Raw genomic sequence first — 22423 nt, forward strand, 5'->3', positions numbered from 1 at the left:
AACACTGCACACTAATTACACATTCTATTCTAGAAGGCTGTTTGGTTGCTGATACATTTCATCTAGTCAGATCTTCCCTTCCCACCACCTCTAATAAAGAGCAGAAGTAGGAGCCATATTATGACAGTCTTGTTCTTTTTCTACCATCATAATCTTAAACTATTTTCTTATTCCTTTATTTGTCATTCCATAATCCCCCTTCTCATTTTTTAATCCACTGAGTTTATGTAGAAAAATAGCTAGAAGGTTATAGGGACATAAATAAACTAGATAACAACACTTCACGCTGAAGGGAACATTCTAGAAGTATTTATTTCACTGCTGACCACTTGGTTACAGCATGCAACTCTCAACAGCGAGCTGCCACTCTCCACTCCTACAGAAGCACCAAATGCTGTGGTGCCTCTACTTAGTTTTCAGCCTTTCACAGGCTTTTATAACCAACATCATTACCTAGGGACAAGCCCTTTGGAGATTTAAAAGCAATTATTCTCTATAAAAAGTAACTTCATATTTCATGCACAAAACTCCAATTGGCAGATGTAGGTCCAAAATGGAAAGAAAAAATGTATTCTAGTTCTGTAAATTATCAGGAATAAGATAAGCATTTCTCCTCGCCTTGTTATAAGGAAATAGAATTATTTTCCTCTATCAGGAATCAAGACAGTAGTTTTGATGAGCCCACAGTTATAAAATTGCTCACTGGTTAAAGTTCTTTCTGAAGATGTTAAGAGGTAAGAAGATGGCTCATTTTCCTGTACAATTTAAAGAAATATTTGCAGTGTTTGTAGGAGTTATAGGTTATATTGTAGGCCCTTGTGACAATATTTAAAAGACCTATTCTCCCATTTAGAAAATTTAATCTCAGAAGGTAAAAGAAAATCCCCATTATCCCTGAGCAAAAAGGGGAAACATCATAGGTACTTTTATTTGTTACTAGAAGTCACTATAAATGAGTTGCCTAGCTCTAGGTCATTCTCAGAGAATTTATATAAACTTACGCAGGTGTGAGGTGCCCTCAGACTTTCTCAGATAAATGTATTTAGTAGTTTGAATAGTCACTCTGCAAAACTTTAAATTTAATTAACCACACAACTGAACATTCTCCATTTTGAAATTTGAGACTGTCCTGAGAAGATGCCTATGGGACATGAAACTACTGGGCACAGAATAATTTTTTAAATATCAGCGAACTGTGACAAGAGGGAGAGAGCGGGGAAAACTGTAGTGGAGACAGTGAGAAAGGGGCAGGACAAAGCTACAGTTAGGAACTGAGCCTTTCTTCTCCTCAAGTCAGGGGCCTCTGGCTACATGTATGCTATCCTCACTCTTCATATAAACCAGACGTTGAAAAATAAAATTAAGAATGTCCCAAACTAATTTAAGTCTTTTAAGGAATAAATGACAGAAAACATTTTAGCTTCTTAATCAAGGAGTGCTATAATAGAATTTCAAGGCATCTTAATATAATTCGTTTAACCCTAAAGCAATTGTGCAATAAGCAACATATAAAAGGAAAATAACAAAGGTTAACTTCCTACAGGGGCCAATAGACAAGATCTTTGCTGCACAGCAATTAACCTTCACACACTGGAGTCTTATTTAAAAGGCCATCGGAAACTCAGATTACTGAAAATCACAAATGTCACCAACAAAAGGAATGTTGATCAGATAGAGTCAAAGAACTTCCCAGAGGGCTGCCTTCTTTGAAGGAATTTCAGCCTGTTGCTAGCACAGGTTGGTTTAGTTAAATCTCACTGATGGCTCCGTTAAAGAATGAATGCCCCAGTCAGTGCTGTTTTAAAAATGTAAAACACTGGGAGGGGAAAAATACCCAAAATAAAACAATCTACTGTTCCCTAACATATACAGCTTAGCACCCAGAGAAAGCCTCTGCCCCCATAAGAGACTTTCCCCATAGGGTTAAGCTTCATTAAATGAGGTGTAACCTTTCATTTTCAGGATTTGTCTTTTCTTGCAAGGTCCTTAAAGGCAGAATTTCCACTTGGATTCTAACACACATCTCTGTGAGCTCAGCTTCCTGAAAACACACACCTGCCGGGGTCTAGGTTCTCCCTTGCCAGTGACAGGTTCACTACTTCACAGCCACCAGAATCGCACATACACTATCAACATGATGAAAAACACAGCCACTGCTGCAAGTTTGGCGTAAGTGGACCGCATGTTCAAGTACTTCGCGTCTTGGCGGTATTTCTTAGACAGACTGGACAAATTGTTAGCCTTTGAATCCAATGCTGTCAGAGAAGAAGAAAGGAAAACACTAATTAGTCCATGGAAGTATTTTATCAAATGTATGAAGTCATAAAAATAACCAAAAGGAGTGGCACTATACCAAACAACCACGATGCTTAAATGATCATTTTTATTTTAAGGGTAAGGTTACCTGTACTGATTAATTCATGATCCTAAAGCACTGAAAAATCTACAATGCATTTTAAAATGATCAGACCAAATTATGTTCAAATTCTTGAGGCTGCATAGAGAAGTGGTTGGGAGTGCAGGCTCTGGCCTCTGACTCTTTGGTCAAATTTCAGATGCATCAGCCATGTAACTCCGCCTCAATAAAACCCTGGTTTCATCATCTATGTATTGGGGATAACAGAAACTATATCATAGGCTTATAGGTACACACAAATGCCTGTAAAGTGAGCACAATGCCTGCATATGGTAAACATCTGAGAAATGTTAGCCAACATTAAGCATCTCCATAATCTTTCAATGGTCTAAATTATATTCCCTCATATTTTGAAAAATAATAATAATAATAATAAATAAAATAATAATCCATGTAAAAGAACATTCAGATAACCAGGAAATCCAATGACCCAGCCATTGAGTATTAAGCTGTATCTCAATGATGAATGCTGCCAAATGTCTAAGATTCTCCACATTGTAGAGACTATTATAGGTGCTAGAAAACCACCAATATCTACTAAATTAAGCTTTTTAGAATATTTTGCAACATTTCTTTACCCTACAAGTAAATGACATTTGTAATGTCATTATCTTCTTATAATTGTTAACTGAGCAATTAGAGAAATAGCCAGATAGACAAAAGCCAGACTGGACTAAAATATATGGCATATTTTAATAATAAAAACAAACTCTCAATCTTACATAAATGAATTCTGATCAAACTTTTTACTTCTTTAAGTTTTTGAAAAACTATTTTGCAATCTGAATGTTTGTTCTTCCTCAGAGAATGCTTCTGGAATATTTGGAGTTGCCTAATAGAGACTGGTTTTGATTGAGAAATGTGGCATTACTTAATAGCACAGGCATGACAGCTACTTCTAAATTATCAACTTGTCCTGTAAGAAAAACACCTAGTCATGTAAAAAAAAGAAGTTACAGGATGAGAAATAACCATGACAATGCTGCAAGGAATCTTTCTAGCGTCTACTAGACTGCACAACTCTTTGGACAGAGGTTTTTGACTACTGTGTTTATTTTGCTATATTCCCAGTAACTAGGACAGAGTCTGGCATATATAGTCAGTGCGCAATAAATAAATATTTGCTAAATGAATCTAAGCTGCTGAGACTAACTGGACAGAGGAACAAGTATTAGGTAATATGAAATAAGTAATTGTTAAGTGAATACCTCTGCATCAGAACATTTAGAAGCACATGATGTCATTAAGACAAAGCTACTGCTTGGAGAAGTCGTTTAGCCAATATGAGAAGACACCGTGTGAAGTGCTAGAGGATACAATGATGGCCAAAACATGTTTTTTGATCCCTATATTTTTGAAATTTACAGTGACACCTTTGAATGAAAAGACAAACCTATGACTTAAGAGAAATGGGTATATGTAGGCAGTAAAAAAGGTCATAATTTGGTCTTGCTGAAAGAACTCACAGGAACTATTATTGGGTCTTAAATGCAAAGTAGACTAGCTATACAATGTTAAAAATTAGAGAAGAAGACATAAAATATGGATTCTTATTATGAATAAGCTTAAATAGAAAGAAAACATTATATGAGGTAGGCTTATTTTTTCATTGTCCTTCAAATATGCTCCATTCAGAAATGGTTTTTCTTCCTCTTAAAATACCACTCTGCACTCCTTCCTGATGTATCATATATCAAGAATCCTTCCTGCTCAGTTCACATTTATCTACTTCCTTCTACATTTTTATAGCTCTCATTGTCTATATGTCTATTTAAAACTATCATACAATGAAAATGGACAACTCTGTGGGCCAACAAAAAAGCAGTGTGGCTTTTAGGAAGCTACTCAACCTTTCTGAGTCTCTGCTTCTTTATCTATAAAAACGGTTTGACACCACCCACTTCACCTGGGATTGCTCTAAAGATTAAATAAAATATATGTAGTCCCCCTACCATCTTGTCTATCATTAAGTGTCCCATAGATGTTTGTTTCTTATACCATCCATAAAATTCTGACAATGTTTCTTATTTTCCCAATCAGATGAAGTTAGTTCTTTTTCAATCAGCATCTCGGCTTTGTAGCAGCCAGCAAAGCACTAGGAGAGAATTCTTTACATTTCTGATGAACTCACCAATATATGTATTTTGGATTTTTAAAAAAGTTCCTGTGGTCTACTTTATCACAAGTAGAAACTGTAAGTCTGTTATGATAAAAATATACACAGACTCACTTAAAATTACAGTGTGAAGCTATATGCTTGGACAACTGCTTCCTAGTAACATAAAGGTTAAAATTTGCAATATATGGTAACAAAATCTGTTCATGAATATGTAGAAAGGTTAAATTCAAGAAATATTCTTAAGACATCTACTTGTGATCATTACTATGAGAAACATAAAAGAAATATATGAAATAGACATAAAACATAAGCACTACCTTTAAAGAGTACATGTCCACATTAAACACTTAGGTAACATTTAAATACTTAAGTAACATTTAAACATTAAATATAAATATATATTTAGCATTAATAAATATATGAAGTATAAATATATTAATACCAACATATATATTTCAGGAAATTTTCATAAATAAGTACATACACACATATACACAAACACCATATGGTGTTGGTTAAGCACCATATGTAACTAAGTGCTTTAAAGAATTTAATGTGATAGGGACTTTAAGAATCAGAAAAGGCTTATTTATTTAAATATGTTTGTATTGATTTTAGAGGGAGAGAGGAAGGGAGAGGGAAAAACATTGATGAGAGGCTGCCTCTGGCATGCCCCCTACTGGGGATAGAGCCTGCGGCCTGACCAGGAATTTAACCAACAACCTCTTGCTGCATGGGCTGACATGCAACCAACTGAGCCACACTGGCCAGGGCAGCAAAGGCTTCCTCATAGAGGTAGTTCCTTCTAGATTTAAAGAACAGGTCCAGGATGACCTGACTGAGTCAGAATGTTTGTAACTAGAGAGAAGGAGAGGAGTTTGTAATCTCCTTACCTCCCAGTATGGAGGACACAATGCTTTTGCACATTACAAGTACACAATAATAATGACTGAATTAATTAAAAGTAAGTTGAGACCAGACTAAATCTCATCTTACAGTCAGAGTTTTTAAAGTTTTCAGCAGAGGATTATATAACATTTGATCGGGCAGCAGTAAAATCTCCCCAAGTGGCTACTCAGGAAACCACAGCAATCGACAATTTCCTCTCATTCTTCTTTTCATTTCTGCTCACTTATGTGTTTCTGTAAATATTTACGTGACTTTGTAAATATCTTGGAAATAGTAATTGCTTCTGATATGGAATGAGACCCTTATTGTTTCAATTCAACAAATCTAATCATGCTAACAAAAAAATATTATAGTGGAAGCTTTATAATGTCATCTGTTCCTGAAAAATGAAGTCTTAACAGTGCTCCATAGACTCTGACAGCATGAAAGTTACACTAAGATAAGCTATCCTTGCCTCTGGAATGAGAACCATCTCTTCATGAGACTTATATGACTTTTAGCTACTACCTGAGAGCGCTTCTCCTCGTTGTAACACCTCTTCGATATTGGCCACCATGAGCCTCTGCACGTCTTGCAGTTCAGTGTTGATGGAGCCTAGGTTTCTCCGAGCACGACTGTCAGTGTATAGCTTCTTGGTTTTCTGAATGTAGGTCTCTGAGAATGATGGAGAAAAATGACCATAAATGACTTCTTTCATGTCCATCAAAATACTGAAATAGGGTTTAGGGCAGTGATGGTGAACCTATGACACGCGTGTCAGAGGTGACACGTGAACTCATTTTTTTGGTTGATTTTTCTTTGTTAAATGGTATTTAAATATATAAAATAAATATCAAAAATATAAATCTTTGTTTTACTATGGTTGCAAAGATCAAAAAATTTCTATATGTGACACGGCACCAGAGTTAAGTTAGGGTTTTTCAAAATGCTGACACACTGAGCTCAAAAGGTTCGCCATCACTGGTTTAGGGAGTTCAGAGTTTAGTGCTGGATTGCTACTATCCATGTTTATCCATGCTATTGAATAAGTATCAAAAGGGGAGTTTTGATTTCTTCATTTGTAAAATGTAAAGATATAATTAGATGACTATGCAGGAGAAATGTCCTTTGCACACCTTCAAAGTGCAAATTAGAAGTAGCTACTTTCAGGATCCTTAGAGAAATTAAGACTCACTACCATGAGTCACTACAGTAAGCCTTTCCTGAAAGCAGACATTTTCCAACTGTATTATGAGACTCTTACGGTTTCATTACTTAACACGACACATTCCCTAAAAAAAAAAAAAGGCTGGCAACAATCTAGCATTTCTACAGCCTAACATGGCAAAAGAGTGATTAAGTATTTTCTTTAACATTCATCCCAATTTCACTCTGTTCGTAAACTTCGGGTAAAGCAGACATGAATTAGGGAATTTCCCAAATAACACTATAAAACTGCAGCTTCATTTGTGTTTAGGCCATGTCTATATTTCTTAGAACTATAGAAGAACTTATTATTATTATTTCTTAGAACTATAGAAGAACTTATTATTAAAGATTACATCTCAACATTTAACAAAAATCTTAAGCTATTTGTGCTGGATACCTCTCATTTGCCTCTTCTGCACCCTGCTTTTGCCTTGGGAAGTTGACCTACGTGGACTACTTGCCCCATAGCTTTGAGCCAAAGAGGGAGCCCCAAGAGTAGGAAAGAAGAGCAAACAGTGACATCAGGGTATTTAATCCTTTAGCTCCTCCCTGAAAAGTCACCTTGGGCTGGCAATGTCCCTCCACCAACTTACACTGGAGCTGGCCTTCTCTATGAATTTTCTCCTTCCCCAATCCAGAAACTGCTTCTTTTTCTCATTCCTTTGGGCCTGGGGATGGTAACAATTACTGTGTTATGCGCCCCAGTACCTTGCAGTACACCTATAACCCGTTCATGTCTCTGTCTATAATCCTTTAACCTAACTTGAGTGTACCAATTATTTCCTGTGTGACCTTGACAATAGCAGTCTTATTTTTTCCTTGGTTTACTAGACTGCTATTGTCTACAAACGTAAAATTAAAAAACACATACATTACAGCAATCAGCTCTTGGAGAGTTATAAAACACTGGAGTATTTTGCTAAACTTTATTTCTAAAAAACAAGTTGACAGACATCCTTATCTAGAAAACTTGAAACACTTCAGAAATATAGAGATAGTAAAAACCACTTTCTTTTTTTTAACTAAAAATGTCAGCAGTGAAGGCTGACCATAGGTATGCCTTCTTACTTTTTCTACTCTCTGTACTAGGACATTTCCTTTGATCTACTACCATCAGATACTTTAACGAGGCTGAGCAATGCTGAGTCTATAATTCTTATATACAAATATCAACACCCATACTCACTACTTCAGCATGTAGTAAATGTTATCCCCCAATGCCATCTATCTTCTGGTACTTTTCTTTAAAATTAGAGAATCTTATTTTTCTAAAAGAAACAAAACACCCAAAATCTTGCTGATTTCCAAATTCTGACCTCCATAAAATGAGCCTTACTGTGAGTGTGTGTGTATGTGTCTGCTTGGGAAAAGAACTTAGCTATTATATACCAACTAGAGGCCCGGTGCATGAAATCCATGCACTGGAGGGATGGGGGGGGGGGGATGTCCCTCAGCCCAGCCTGCATCCTCTCCAATCTGGGACCCCTCGGGGGATGTCCGACTGCCAGTTTAGGCCTGGTCCCACAGAGATTGGACCTAAACCGGCAGTCGGACATCCCTTTCACAATCCAGGACTGTTGGCTCCTAACGACTTGCCTGCCTGCCTGCCTGATTGCCCCTAACCACTTCTGCCTGCCAGCCCAATCACCCCCTAACCGCTCCCCTGCCAGCCTGATTGACACCTAACTGCTCCCCTGCTGGCCTGATTGCCCCAACTGCCTTCCCCTGCAGGCCTGGTCCCGCACCCAATAGCCCTCCCCTACCAGCCATCTTATGATAACATGGGGGTGGCCATCTTGTGACGCGAGGGCATGAGGGTCAATTTGCATATTACCTCTTTATTATATAGGATTAGGTAGACTTGACCTTAATGAAGAATCAAATCAAATAACCAAAAAGGGCAAAGGGAAACAAGTTCTATGGGGAAAAGATCAAAAGACTAGCAAAAATTACTTGTAAGAAGAAAGGCCCATTCATTTAAAAGGACAAAAAGAGGTGGAATGAAAGAGGCAGAATCTAAAACTTCAGTAAAATTATGTGAAAATCATCAGCATAACTAATAGCTTTTCCATATTCTTTGCTCCCTTGATAGAAAGGTGAGGAACAAAAACTTACCAAACTCAATAAAGCAATAGGGTCTAGACACAGTGGGCACCTTCTTTCCATACTGTTCATCAAACTCTGAGTGTAAATCTTCTAGGAAGGCAAAAGCCAACTTCTTAGGGAAGTTAGCTTCACTCAAAACCAAGTAACACACTCCTTGTTCAATAATGTAGCTGGAGAGAGACAAAAAAAGAAAAAAGTTGTTTGTACAGTAACAATTTTCTGACAATTTGAGGCAGACTCGCAGTGCCATATAAGCTTTTCAAAGATATTTTAACCTAAGCCGTGGGAGGCTAACTAAATCAGAAAGCCAATTTCAAACAATAAATCCTTGAAATCAGAAAGCAAACATGTTTCCGTTATTAGAAGTATATTCCAAAAGGAGTACTTAGACATGTTTAGTATAACTGTCTATTCACTATATAATTCTTCAACTAAAATATCCTAATACCTAAGGCTTTTTCTTGATATCCTGGAGTTGTGACTCCATCCATCCTTTGATTATGTATGGTAAACTAGTATACATAGTTTTAAACTCCTTCCAGCTGTAAGAAAAGAGTGAAACTAAAAAATGTCATGGATACTTAAAAGTTGAAATTTAACGTTGTTTACAGACAATAATGACCTCAGAACTAACAATATCCCTTGGTATCAAGGTAGGAGGACTCTGTATCAACTGGAAACTGCCCAGTAACAGAGCTGGCTTCCTCTTGTGAGAGTGAGCTCCCCACATTCTGGAAGGGGCTATGACTGAGATGAGCTACTAAGCCCGGACAAGCAGCACAAGGAAACTGAGGCAGGTAGTTAAACAAGCAGTTTATAGCCACCTAGTAAAACGCATAATCTTATTGCCCCTAAACCAAAGACACTTAAGAGTAAATGGTTTGCACGTCTCCTCCCCAACCAGAGGTAAATAGCCTAAATCACCCTAATTGGGGAGACAGATAGAAATCCAATTAATGCCATTTGTCCCAACCGTACCCAAGGACAGATGAAGTTAAGGAAATAAATCTTATTTTGGCACCAGCATAAAACTGACGAATAAACCCCTGGCCTTTAAAACATTCAAAGTCCCAGGGCATGCTCTCCCTCCCAGGAGCACCTGGGTACCTCTCCCAGCCCTCTCTACTTCCCCGACAGGCATGTATCTCCTAAACTCTAAGGAACCCCACAAGGCTTGCAACCAGGGAGCAATAGGCAGCAATGCCCTGACTCTGTCCACCTTTTCTCTGACTTATTAGTGAGCCAAAGCAGCCCAGCCTAGGCTCACTTCCCCACCTAGTCCCTCTCCTGTTGCTTCTTCTATCCTAGGCCCTTCCTTGTTTCACTGTCCCCAGCTTTAATAACTGTCCTCTGAAAATCACCTGGACTCGAGGTGTGAAATCTTTCCTGCATGAAGTCCAGAGCCCACACACTACCAGCCTGCCCCTAGGCAGACCCGCTCAGGGCCAGGTCCCCTTTCTGGTAACGTGATTACATGTCTGAGATATTCTTGGAAAGAGGTTAGGCTACTCAGTGGTTTTCAAATGTATTTTGGCCATTGTAGTCTTTATTTCAGCAAAAATTACATTCAGAAGACCAATATGTATAGAAAATAAAATATGTTCTTTAGTTTAAGGAGGCATCTATGGGTCCCCCACTCCTCCCCTGCCCTACTCCTAAGGCATCCTAGGACTCCACAGAGTAGTGTTTCTAGTCTATTATATGGTCACTCAGGCCCTTTAAAATAATGTTGATGATGGTAATAATACTGCTGTCCTATCTTTTGTTGTTTTTTCCTAACCTATAGTAGAGATAAAGGTATTATATAACTAAGTGCTTTTAACCTTTTGATGTTAAAAATTAGATTTATAGGAAATGTTTTATATACTACACAAATTAATACCTTATGAAACTTAATGCCACTACTTTATTAACCAATAGGCCAGGGCTTTTTGTTTTGCTTGTTTTTGATGAGTGGAGGTTTTTTTTTTCTTTTTAAGTTAAATACACAAGGCTGGCCCTGACCGGTTTAGCTCAGTGGATAGAGCGTCGGCCTACGGACTCAAGGGTCCCAGGTTTGATTCCGGTCAAGGGCATGTGCGTTGGTTGCGGGCACATCCCCAGTGGGGAGTGTGCAGGAGGCAGCTGATCAGTGTTACTCTCTCATCGATGTTTCTGACTCTCTATCCCTCTCCCTTCCTCTCTGTAAAAAACCAATAAAGTATATTTAAAAAAAAAAAATGCACAAGGCTGCTCCCAGACACCTTAGTATTCGAGTTCCTAAAACAGCAACATTATTCAGCTAATCCTTTTTTCTTTTCCTCTATTCTCTGATCCTCTCTTTTCTTTAATCCTTCCTGTTTTATCACCTTCAAACTTGACATGTATTAAACATTTAATACCAATTATTTGTATATTATTGGAAATCCAATAAAGTGCCTTTGATCCCTCTCTCAGCTGTATGCATTATCTATAATCAAGGATTGAGATGCTCTTGAAGTGTCTTTTATAATTCTCTTTTTTCCTAAGTAGTAAGTAACACTTCTAACTATTCTCTATGTGCCAGGCAAGATATTAAGAGATATACGTGGATTCCCTTTACATGGAATAAAAACTGTGATTACTTTCCCTTCTTTACAGAGGAAACTGAGGCTGGAGAAGTATATATGAGTTGTTCAAGGCTACACTATTAGTAAACTAGTATCCTGGTGCACGGATTTGTGCACATTGAAAGGAAATTAATTAGAAGAAATATATATTTTTTTAAAATATATTTCATTGATCCTTCACAGAGAGGAAGAGAGAGAGACAGAGTCAGAAACATCGATGAGAGAGAAACATCGATCAGCCGCCTCCTGCACATTCCCTAGTGGGGATGTGCCCGCAACCCAGGCACATGCCCCTGACCGGAATCGAACCCGGGACCCTTCAGTCCGCAGGCCGACACTCCATCCACTGAGCCAAACTGGCTTCGGCTAGAAGAACTATTTTAATACTGCTATTTGCCCTTGCTCTATAATAGAAGTGTCAATCAAATTCACAATCAACAATGACAGACAGAAAACACACGCGTGTGATTTGCACCAGTGAGAGCTTTTATATGTACCGCGCATGCAAGAGTCACCTTAGCCTTTTATATCCTATATAATAAAAGGCTAATATGCAAACTGTCCCCACAGGCAGGAGTTCAACCAACCGGGAAATAGATGTGCGCTGACCACCAGGGGGTGGTGTGTAACATGGTGGCGTTGGCAATGCAGCGCTGGCAGTGAGCCGCAGTGGAGGTGCTGCTGGCCCCAATGAGCCCCGACAAGAGTGAGACTGCGGTGGGATGGTGGAGCAGGTGAGTGGGCCGCACCAGGCCAAGGTGGGTGCAAGTGAGGACCCCGATTGTCCAGCCAGTCACCCCACAGATTGGCCCTGATCATCGGCCAGGTTTAGGGACCCTACACGTGCATGAATTTTGTGCATCAGGCCACTAGTATATAGATAAAATTGCTTAATTAGACCTGCTTTCTGATTCAGCTAAACTTTTCCCAGGCCAGTGAAGCACCCCAACTTCTCTTTCAGATAATTGTCAGCAACACAGCAGTAAATATCAACACAAAGCAGATAATATTGTAGATCATGCAGGGAGAACAAAGGGTAAAATATTTCACTGCAGCAGTGTTTGACTATATTCTGAGCAGTGAGAAAACCTGAAGTCATTTTCAAGTTCCACCATTTCTTACTTCTTTTCAGTCAGGTCAAGTTTCTAAACTTTCTAAATCTCTGTTGTCTTGCTAATGAAAAGAAAATAGGATTCTACTGAGTCTCCTATGTACCTACTGCAGAACTTCTGTGAGGATCAAATGAGATGAGGCATGAGAAAATGCTTCACAAACATTTGGTTGAATTGTAAAATGTTTTCACCTGGCTATAAAGCAAGTTGTGTTCCTGGGCTGGAGAAACAGCAAGGAGGCTAGTCACTAGGGAGAGGAGGCCGGGCGTTGCTACGTGACGTCATTACCTGGTGCCCACAGCCACCGTTTCTGGGCTGGGTTGGGCTGTGGGCCGCATTTTTCGCCATGGGGTCTTGGCAGCGTTGGCTGCAATTTGGTGGGGTGTTGCTCCAGGGTGGTGGTGAGGCCTGTGTCCCACTTGGAGGAAGCCGAGTGTTGGTTTGTTGGTGCCAGGTCCATAGTGCCATTTATTTTTAAATGACCAGTGAGCGTCATGGCAGCTCCTGCATTGAGCGTCTGCCCCCTAGTGGTCAGTGTGCGTCATAGCTAACAGTCATGGAGAAGGATGGACACTCAGCCTTTTATATATAGACAGATATTTGAGCAGGGTACTAACCTGAATGTGTCTGGTTCTATGAAGCTCCTAAAGCAAAAGTGATCTATTACTGCATGCCAGGTATAGCATTCACTAGACACAAGTTGAATAAACAAACCAAGATTTCAGTTTTGCAGAATTATAGATAGGGAAGTGGCTTCATGAAGAGAATACACTTTTAAAGTTATCTTACTTTTAAAAAATTATTCTCATCACATGTTACTTACATTTACTGTATTTCATACTTAAATGATCACAAAGAAATCAGGATTATACTCACTGAAAACTCATGGTGTCAGCTTCCAAAGTACATCTGGTAGGGGATTGCTCGTTCAATTTTCGAAAGAGTTGCTTAGCCTGACTCTGGTACTTTTGAAGGTCCCGAAAAGCCTGAAAGAAGACACCTTCATTTAAGAATTTTCCAGCTCTGGCCAGTATGCTCAGTGGTTAGAGTACTGTTATCAGTCTGGATCTGAGGTTGAGTACTGAGAAAGAACAAAGTGAAATCTTAAAATTCTATATAGTAAAATGCTGAGCTAAGAGTAAAAACGAGGAAGCAATAAAAATTATTTCAATGGCAGATAAGCAATGTACAAGTAAGTATAGCTATATTTAAAATGGTGAATTGAAAATGCAAATCAAAACCACAATAAGATACCACCTGACACCTGCCAGAATGGCTAATATAAAAAAGACAAGAAATAACAAGTGTTGGTAAGAATATTGAGAAAAGGGAACCCTCATTCACTGTAGGAATGTAAATATATGTGCAACATTGTTTAATGATAATGTATAATGGTGCAGCCACTATGAAAACAATATGGAGGTTCCTCAAAAAATTAAAAATAGAACTGTCATATGATGTAGCAATCCCACTTCTGGGTACTTATTCAAAGAAAATGAACACAGTAATTTGTAAAGATATATGCACCCCTAATATTCATTGCAGCATTATTTACAATAGCCGAGATATGGAAACAACCTAAGTGTCCATCAATGGATGAAAGGATAAAGAAGATGTGGTATACATACACAGAATACTACTCAGCCATTAAGAAAATGGAATCTTATCATTTGTGACATCATGGATGGACCTTGAGGGCCATTACATTAAGTGAGTCAGAGAAAGAAATACTGTATGACCTCACTTATATGTGAAATCTAAAAAACAAAACAAACAAAACAAAACAAAAAACCAAAATCACAGATGCAGAGAACAGATTGGTGGTTGCCAGGGGGAAGAGGGAGTAGTGAGTCAAAACGGATGAAAGGGATTAAAAGTTACAAACTTCCAGTTATAAAATAAATAAGTCATGGGGATCTAACATACAGCATGACGACTAATATTAATAACATTGTGTTGCATATTTGAAAGTTTCTGAGAGTAAATTTTAAATGTCCACATTACAAGAAAAAAAATGTAACTATGTATGGTGATGGATGGTAGCTAGATTTATTGTGGTGACCATTTCACAGTGTATACAAATATCAAATCATTATGTTGTATACCTGGAACTAATGTTACAGGTCAATTATACCTCAATTAAAAAATAAAATAAGTGAGAATAAAATGGTAAACTAAACAATTAAATGTGAATAAGAAAGTAAACAAGTGAACCTGGGAGTTAGGCAGAGACCACTAGAACTATCAATTTGTATATTTATCTTGTTCAGCACTGTCTTTATGGCAATGATTTGTTATAGTGCTGTTCACTTGAGAAATATTTCTATATCAACACATATAAATGTATATATATGCATGTACATGTGTGTATATGTATGTATATATAGTTTTATATATTAACACTTTGAAATAATTAACATTATATACTATCATTAAACAATATTGCGTGTGTGTGTGTGAGTGTGTGTATAGGGTGTCCAAAAAAATGTATACACACACTTTGAATAATTATAAAGGCAGTGTTTATTAAAATACACTTCATTTTCAAAACTGAGCTATCAGCTGTTCAGGTGTGTACACATTTTTTGGGACACTTTGTATATATATAAAAAAAATTTTTCATGACTGGTCAGCCAGTAAAGGAGATTGAACACTATCACTTGCTTTGAACTAGTGCACAATACCCTACGTTCCTAGGTTTGAATGGTATTTGCCAATCTGTTTGCTTCCCCATGCCCTCATGTAGCATTCAGAAGAGTTCTGACCCCACAACAATAGATAAAAAGAATGCAAGTAAAGTTGGAAACGCTACTAAACTGCCAAGAAATAATATCAACGTAGATTAATCCTTTTCAACCTTAGCTTTACAATAAAATCACCTGGAGATCTTTAAAAAAAATACTCATACACAATCTCTACCCCGAAACGAATTAAATCAGCATCTTGCACACAGAGCTCATACACTGCTATTTTTAAAGATACCCACAACCACAGATGTTAAGTTTTTTGACAGTAAAGGCAGGTGAGCACCTTAAAGTTTATTTTATATCTGACAAGTCAAACTTGCTCAAGGGCTTGGGGTCAGGAAGAAAAGGGGCCTAGCATTTGAGCCCAAGCAGTCTAGCTCTGAGTTCCTCTCCTAAGCATGCTATACCGCCTCTTCAATTAAAACTGCTGCAGCAATAGCAGATACACCATCCAGGTGACGTTTTACCATTAATATTAAGTCAAATTCATAGAAAGTGTTCAAGATACCATGGGGCAGCTTAAATCTAGTTCTCACAACATAAGCACTACTTATGTTAAAGATAAACCCTGTTTGCTTTCAAGATTAAAGTCTACCTAAAAATAATTAGATTAGATATCTTAATTCTCTTTCCTACTTTATCTAAAATGGACTTGAACCTTTTATACACTATAAGAAAGGTATCTGTTAGTAATCCAATAATAGAGGATGTGAATGTCTGAAAAATTCTGAAACTAATCTGAGTTCACCCAGTAGCATATTTAGGATGTGGTTCTGTATATAATATAAAAAGTACAGGGTAATAATTGGCCAAACAACTGCAATAATTTCCATTGGTGTCACTAGGACTGCTGAACAACTAGTTGTATCAAATGCCATCTTTTGCCTTTGTAGAATATTTAGGTAAACGCTTATCATTTTTAAATTCCTGATGAGCTCAACTGGTCAAAGGCCAGAAGCACCAAAACCAACCATTTTCCTCTTAATTACAGTAAGGTGATTAATCAAAACTCATCCAACTCTAAACAGACTGCTTTTTTTGGAGCTATCTGTTGCCTACTAGGTTAGCTCTTCAAGTCCACAGAGGTGGGGCAAAATGAAAGAGAAGAGAGTATGTTTCATTTTGAGGTAGAACAGAAAGGTAGGTGAAAAAACTGCAAACACCTGAAAAGGAGAAACAGCGAATGGAAGAAAGAAAAAATAGATTATCAGTTAGGGACTCTAGGATTGAAAAGAAAAGTTCATCTCTCTATTGCCCTAGACTCGTGGTCGAGAAACCATGGCTCGAGAGCCACATGCGGCTCTTTGGCCCCTTGAGTGTAGCTCTTCCACAAAATACCACGTGCGGGCGTGCACATACAGTGTGATTGAAACTTCGTGGCCCATGAGCAGAAGTCGGTATTTTGTGGAAGAGCCACACTCAAGGGGCCAAAGAACCGCATGTGGCTCACGAGCCACGGTTTGCCAGCCATGGCCCTAGACCTATGCTTCTAGTTAAGCACAGAGGAAACAATGCATAAGACAATCTGATATTTTATTTTACTCTCTATTGTATTATCTGAATAACCATTCAACTGCAGTAATAATGCAACTTGTACAGGGACTAGCACCTAGTAACTACTTAAAATATGTTCTATTTTATCAGTGTAAATACTTGAAAAGTACATTGAATTATTTGACCTGGACAATTAAGATACTTACTATAAAAGTATTTGGTAGAGATATCCATTTCTTAAAAAATTATTCCTGGACTCCTAAGATGTAAATACATTATTAAAAAGTCATAGCACAAGGTTGTAAATTTAGTGTAGTGGGTAGATACTAAGGCTGGAGTCTGGAGTCAGATATTGATTAAAAACCAGGGTTCCAAAGCAGGGTTGATTTTGCCCCAACCACCACCCCCCACCCCAGGACATCTGGCAATGTCTGCAAACATTCTCGGTTGTCACAACTGGAGGGAGGGCGGAGGCAGTGCTACTGGCATCTAAGGTGTAGAGACCACGGATGCTGCTAGACATCCTACAATGCACAGGACAGTTTCCCGCAACAAAGAATTCTCCATCCCAAAATGTCAACAGTGCTAAAGTTACGAAACCCGGATAAAAAATTGCATTGTGCTGAGCCAGAGTGGCTCAGTTGGTTGAGCACTGTCCTGTGCACTGCAGGGTTGCCGGTTCAATTCCCAGTCAGAGCACGTACCTGAGTGTGGTTCTATCCCTAGTCAGGAAATGTACAGAAGGAATCAATCCGTGTTTCTCTCTCTCCCCCCTCCCACCCCCCCTTTCCTCTCTCTAAGCATGTCCTTGGGTGAGAATTAAAAAAAAGAAAATTTTTTGTTGTGCTACTTATAAGCTATGTGACTTTACTCAAGAGACCCATCCTAAATTTCAGAGCGGCCTTATCTAGAAATGGGGATAATAACTGTATCTATTGCTGTTAAAATTGCATGATATCATGCACTTAACAGGCTTAGCACACTGCATAGATGTAGTCAGCATTCTATAAATATTCTGTATACTATTGTAATGGTAAAAATTAGTCTACAATTGATATTTTTGCAGGTAATAAAAGTTTAATGTTTTATCATTCAAAGTCAACATTTCTAAAGGAAATCACCATGGGATTACAATCACAAAAAATATTGTGATTGTCAATTGAACAAAGCAACCCATTTTGGTAGATGGGTACCTAATCTGTAATTAAATTAAGAAACACACAATAATATGTCAATTTTTCAATAAAGTATCAAGGTAGAGAGTCGGAGCCTACTAATATTAATTTAACTTCAAATCCATTTTGTATTCTTTGCTCACATTGAAATGCAATGCAATAGCTGGAAAGCTGACCAGATTTCCCCCACTTGGGGAAAACCATTTCTCAGTCAAACGACACATCCTTTAAAGAGTATTTCGCCACACCATCCCACTCTTCCAAATCATGCTCCATTTAAAACTTCCACTCCTTCTGCAGTGTTCCTAGAAAATCTTAACAAATTGGAAAAGAGAAAAATATTTCACAATTTAAAATTCAGAGCATGCTCCATTTTTCTCACATTTTGTATCAATGTTTAAACTTGTTTTGTTGAATGAACAGCAAACATTTCACTTGGCATGACCTGCAACTTCAAAATCTGTATCACTGTTCCTCTAAAAGTGGAAGTAAACACATTTCTGTGTCAAACCTAAGAATGCATACAACCAAAGAGAAGCCTCCCTTATTACCAGACGCTGCTGTCAGTTTAAATGTCATTTCTTCTGGGAAGAGTTTCCTGATCTCCCCGACTCAACGTAGAGACCATACCTTTTCCATGTTTAACCAAACCTTCGTCCTCGTCCACAGCAGTTACACTCCGTTATAATTGTTAGTTGTCTGGCTTTTCCACCAAACTCTAAGTCCCAGGAAAGTGGGGAACTGTGTGCACTAATCCCCTGCATTAGCACCAGGCTTGGCACATTGGGTGTGCCTCATAATTTATTTTTCACAAATATATGAACAAAAAGTCCAAGAAAAGATACGTGCAAACATTTCTCCCCCCCGCCCCCCCCACAACTCGTCTTATTTTTAAAAGCCTTGAAGTTTTCGTCCAAAAGCTACTTAGGTTGTATGAGAAAGTAGGATGAAATTGGTTACTTTAAACACGTTATAACCAGTTCATTCTCAGCCTCCCTTCTTCGGAGACCTCCCACCCTTGCTCTAGAAACTTGCTTCACACCAAAAACTTTCCCTTGTGCGTCTAAGGCACAAAGGAGCTCCTTTTCAAGATGTCTGGGTGGTGGTGGTGGTTTTTTTCAATCAATCCAATACCTTTTTGAGCACCTAGGAGCATAAAGCTGCTGTTGTAAAAGCGACCACAAACACAGAGATGGCTAAGATCTGCCATTTGCCTGCTAGGAAACTCTACAAAAAGGCAAAGAAAAATAGTAAGGTGACGGCAGAAAGCGCAACAGGAAGATAACGCAGGGGCTATACCTCCAACGGTAAGAATCTATAGAAGGAGGCGGGGATTGGGCATAACCTTGGAAGAAGGCGCTGAACTGAACTTCAGACAGGTGCCTCCATGTGGCAATACCACCTCACCCGCTTTCAAAAGATATCGGCGAGCGAGGGCAAGGATCAGGTGCTGGAGCTGAAGAATCCGGGGGCTGGTTTAACCAGGGGCCTGTCGGTCAACCTCAGCAGCAGCCAAAACTTAGACGTCCTGGATTTTAACCAAGTCCCTCAAGAATGGCAGAACACTGGGGGACCCCCGTCAGCGGAACCTCTCTCTCCCTTCTCCAGGGCGTTCTGTCTGCTCGTTGCAAGAGAAACAGGTAACCCAAAAATCCACCTCCGCCTTCAGAGCAGATTTCCTCTAACAGGTCGTCTCTCCAAAGCCAGAAGGTAAAAAAACAAAACAAAAGCACTTCAGAGAGGACCGGAGTGTCCGGGAAGTCGCAGGGGTCTCCCGCGTCCTAAGAAGAAACCAAGTGCTGAGAGCACAGCCCACCCCCGGCAGGGACTTGGGGTCGCGGGGAGCCGGTAGCTCACCTGTTCGTCCTCCTGTATCGAGGCGGCCAGCGGGAGCCCGTCCGCCACTCGGGCGATCATCGTGAGCAACAACATCTTCGCAGGTTACAGGAACCCCACACTGGGCCGCCCGGCCGTCGGCGTCCTCTGGGTTTCCTCCGCCGCCACCAGTTAGGTCTCTCCCTCAGTTCCCGGAGACCCAGCTGCTGGCGTCTCCGCTTCCTGCTGAGGTGGCCGGAACCAAGCTTCAGAGCTTCCACTACCGGTCCCCTGAATTGGCTTCCCACTGAGAAACACAACCCTCGCAACACAGTTCCGCCGCCTCTCCTCCTTCCACCTTCAGACACTTCCAAGGCCCCACTCACTTGTCTGGATTTCGAGCTTCCAATAAGCCTTGAGGGCGTGGCACACAAACTGAAACAGAAAGTTCTAGTTCTTGATACTTTACATTTGTGGAGAGGGCTGGAAAGGAGGGTGGGAGTTAATGAGTACTTAGATGGAGAGTATGTAAAATAAAATCAAGCTACATATTTTCATATTTAATTTTTCTATTTTTTATATTATATGTCCTATACATAGTATTTTATATGTTAGTATCTTTTTAGGCAGAGATTTTGGGCTTTTTTGTTTTGTTTTGTTGTTTGTTTGTTTGTTTGTTTGTTTTGCTTGTTTGTTTATGCTCTACCACCAGATCTCTGAACAGTTTCTGGAAAAAAGAAGAAGAAGATATTGTATCTGTGAATAAGTGACCAAGTACAGGACCTCAGAAGTCACCTAGTCCTAGATCAATCACTCTTCCAAAAGCATTAGAGACCTGCTACATCTATCATGATAGGTAACAGGGTAGTCTTGCTAGAACCTCCAGTAACTAGGTATTCACTCCCTGCAGGAGAGACCTCTAGAAATTCCATTTATGTTACCATCTCTCTTTTCTTAGGTGTCCCCATCTCTAAAATGGGGATATTGTCTGCCTCTCAGGATTTTTGTGAATATTAAATGAAAAAATGGAGGTACACAGGTTTTGTAAACTATAAACTTTTAAAAATTTATTATTTAAAAATAATAAGTACTTCTATATTATATTAATAACAACTCTTTACTAAGCACTTGCAGTTGGTGTTAAGTGCTTTATGGATACTAGTTAGTTAACTAAACAACCCAGGAAGGTTGTTTCATATTAGGTTCCCACTTTGTAGTTGGAGAAAAAGCACTAGAGAGTTGTTTTTCCAAGGTGACACAGGTAGCAGCAATAGGAACAGGATTGGAACAGAGGTTGAACTTCAAAGCCTATTCTTGTAATCCTGATGCAACCCTGTCTTAACATTTAAGAAAAGAGCTCATGTTTTTGTTACCTTTTCTACAATTCTACAGCTATTAGGGGAAAACTAATATTATTTCTTGAGAGGATTTGGGGAGGAAGACCCAATAAGATCTAATGATTAACTCCAGATAAAAGATAAAAGACTGGGATATAGGAAAGACAAAGAGACCAAAAGGGTTATTAACAGACAGTGAGAAAGTAAAATAAAAGGCAATCTTGTGTGTATGAGAGCTTAAGTTGGTAAAATCATAATATCTTACATTTAGAATAGCTCATAGATAAAAGCTGATCTAACTTTCCATCCTCCAACTCAATAAGTACAGCCTCCTACCACAGTTTCAAATGATAGTCATTCAGCCTCTTCAAGAACAATTCCAGTAATGAGGAGTTATTAATACAAATATTTTAACAATACAAATACATTAATATAAATAGTTTAAGGGTACTGCTATGAGGATCAGAGAAGTAGAGAGAGAATACAGCAGGCATGCACAAGGAACAGATTTGGAGCAAGTCCCAGCTTCTTTCCAGTTCCTGGCTCTGGTCTCTTCCCAAGGCCCATAAACATTCCCGCACACAGATTCTATGAGCCACCATTATTTCTGTACAATAAGTACCCCCCACACACACACACACACAGAGATTCTTGCCTAGTTTCTCTGACTTACAACCACAAAAATTAACTAATAGAGGAATGCAGAGTCAACCTGAAGCAACACTTTCTTGAAACAAAAACAATCATATTAGCACCTCTTGCTTTTTCCCTCTGAGACACACCATCCTGACACCATTTATACACACTGAAATTATCCCTCCAAGGAGCGGGCAGAGGTCTTCTTAGGTCACAGAGCAGCCATAGGAGAAGGCCAGAACTGTCTCTCTGTGAAACTGCCCCACACCTAGACCTCAGGAACTCTGAAGTCTGCACTGCTTTTGTTTTGGCTTAATGAGCATCATCTCATTCACACCCAGGAGTTACCTTTGAGCTCCTGCCCTTTGGTCCTTTGGGTGATACAGGACTAGGTAATAATGGCAAACACTGTGATCAAAATCTGGAAGGTTCTCAACTCTTTCACACTGAATGAAAAAAAGGGTAGTAACAAACATTGTCCAGAGCTTTAGAGTTCATAAAGCTTACATATATACTTTGCCTGAAACCTAAGAACACTGTGAAATGGGTCAAATACAAGAATCATGGAGCTTGTAAACTTTGTACTAAAAAAAAGAAAGGAAGAAAAGGAAAACAGAAGCCTTGAATATCAGACCTGCAAGTAAAGTCTTAAAACTTATCAAAGAAACCAAGTAAAGCACATATCTAAATCAATTTAAATTAAGCTGCTAAAACAGGATGAGACTTTCTATTAAATGAGTCAGAAGGTCGCAGAGATTTTACACGTGAGATCAAAGGAAGC

The 22423-nt window shown here is 38.9% G+C and overlaps 1 protein-coding gene across 1 annotated transcript; it reads right to left on the minus strand.

Annotated features, from left to right (window-relative positions):
- Nucleotides 1-287: 287 nt before the first annotated feature.
- SEC22B (SEC22 homolog B, vesicle trafficking protein) lies at nt 288-19936 on the minus strand. Its single transcript, XM_036343025.1, has 5 exons — nt 19712-19936; nt 13315-13424; nt 8748-8908; nt 5952-6098; nt 288-2255 (listed from the first exon to the last, which is right to left on the minus strand). The coding sequence occupies exons 1-5, from the start codon at nt 19784-19786 to the stop codon at nt 2101-2103; spliced, it is 648 nt and encodes a 215-aa protein (XP_036198918.1). The 5' UTR covers nt 19787-19936; the 3' UTR covers nt 288-2100.
- Between the last annotated feature and the right edge of the window lie 2487 nt (nt 19937-22423).

This window comes from Myotis myotis, unplaced genomic scaffold (assembly GCF_014108235.1).
Source record: "Myotis myotis isolate mMyoMyo1 unplaced genomic scaffold, mMyoMyo1.p scaffold_m19_p_18, whole genome shotgun sequence".
In the NCBI taxonomy this organism is placed as follows: domain Eukaryota; kingdom Metazoa; phylum Chordata; class Mammalia; order Chiroptera; family Vespertilionidae; genus Myotis; species Myotis myotis.